The sequence below is a fragment of the Aphanomyces astaci genome, assembly GCF_000520075.1.
Source record: "Aphanomyces astaci strain APO3 unplaced genomic scaffold supercont1.52, whole genome shotgun sequence".
Classification (NCBI taxonomy): domain Eukaryota; phylum Oomycota; class Saprolegniomycetes; order Saprolegniales; family Verrucalvaceae; genus Aphanomyces; species Aphanomyces astaci.
In genome coordinates, this window is record NW_009798315.1 from 336,213 (window position 1) to 337,272 (window position 1,060).

Sequence of the window (1,060 nt, forward strand, 5' to 3'; positions counted from 1 at the left end):
ACGCTCCTGCATGGGCTAGTATTACTAGTAGTAGTTGTAGCAGTACAATGGACTGCTCGTGCAACGGCACTACTACTACTTCTCTTACAGCAGCAGTACAGTGTGTCGCTAGTAACGTGACCTTTTCACACAACCCTGCATAGACTACCTTGTACGGGTATATTATGCCTACGACCGTTCCTGATGCTGCAGTTGTACCTGAAATACAACTTGATTTTGTGCATGTACTAATAGTAGTACTAGAAGTAGTCCTTTCCACGACAAGCAGTTTCTAACCAAGCCAAACCAACATAGGTATTTACAATCAAGGGGACGCCGGCGTATGTATGTGTGGACGTATTCAACCACAGCACAAACCAATTGATTGGCAGCTGTACGCTGAGCCGGTCCCAGTTTGCACCAGATGGGGGGCGTACGGAAGGCCAAGTGGCGGCTGCCATCTTGTCGAGCCAAGAAGGTTGCTGTCATGCTGTGGTGGGCGAAGCGGTGTTTCAATACCTCCACGTGTTACCCCATTCCCATCCTGCCAACTTGATCCATCGATCCAAGCAGCAACAGCAGCAGCTGTCCCATGTACCAACCAAGGCATTGGATATTGGGCATCGAGGCCTTGGCCGGTCTTACTACCAAGTACGTTCTAGTAGTACTAGATAAAAGTCAGTTGGCACGAGTAGTGGATCGGGGGCGTCTGTCTTGTGTGTATGGAAAGAGAGATGGTTGACCCCATTCGATCTATGATTGTCCTTTGAGTAGCCAAAAGTTGGACGATTTGAGTACTAAGCCCATCAATCGATATATTTTGGTTGTACTGAATTTTTGGTACGGAAACATGATTGACCAGTGTTTCACACTAATATCAGGTTCAAAGTTGAATGGTTGAAGCGAGAATTTGATTGGCCACTTGAAGCGTGTTCTGGGTTTTGATTGGTCGATCGATTGTCGGTTTGGTGCTGCTCATTCGATTGAGCACCCAAACTCTCCAATTTCGAATCGACAATACCATTTCACAACAGACTAACACTCGTGGGCTCGTGGGACTGGTTGGTGTTAGAAACTTGGA

The 1,060-nt window shown here is 47.1% G+C and overlaps 1 protein-coding gene across 1 annotated transcript in view; it reads left to right on the forward strand.

The window, feature by feature from the left end:
- Positions 1-183: 183 nt before the first annotated feature.
- Positions 184-1,060, forward strand: part of H257_13963 (hypothetical protein) — a gene marked incomplete at both ends in the record, with an annotated part of 3,376 nt that continues 2,499 nt past the window's right edge. The window contains 2 exons of the mRNA XM_009841671.1: positions 184-224; positions 372-630. Of these exons, the coding sequence (XP_009839973.1) occupies positions 184-224; positions 372-630 (300 nt within the window). The remainder of the gene's footprint in view (positions 225-371; positions 631-1,060) is intronic.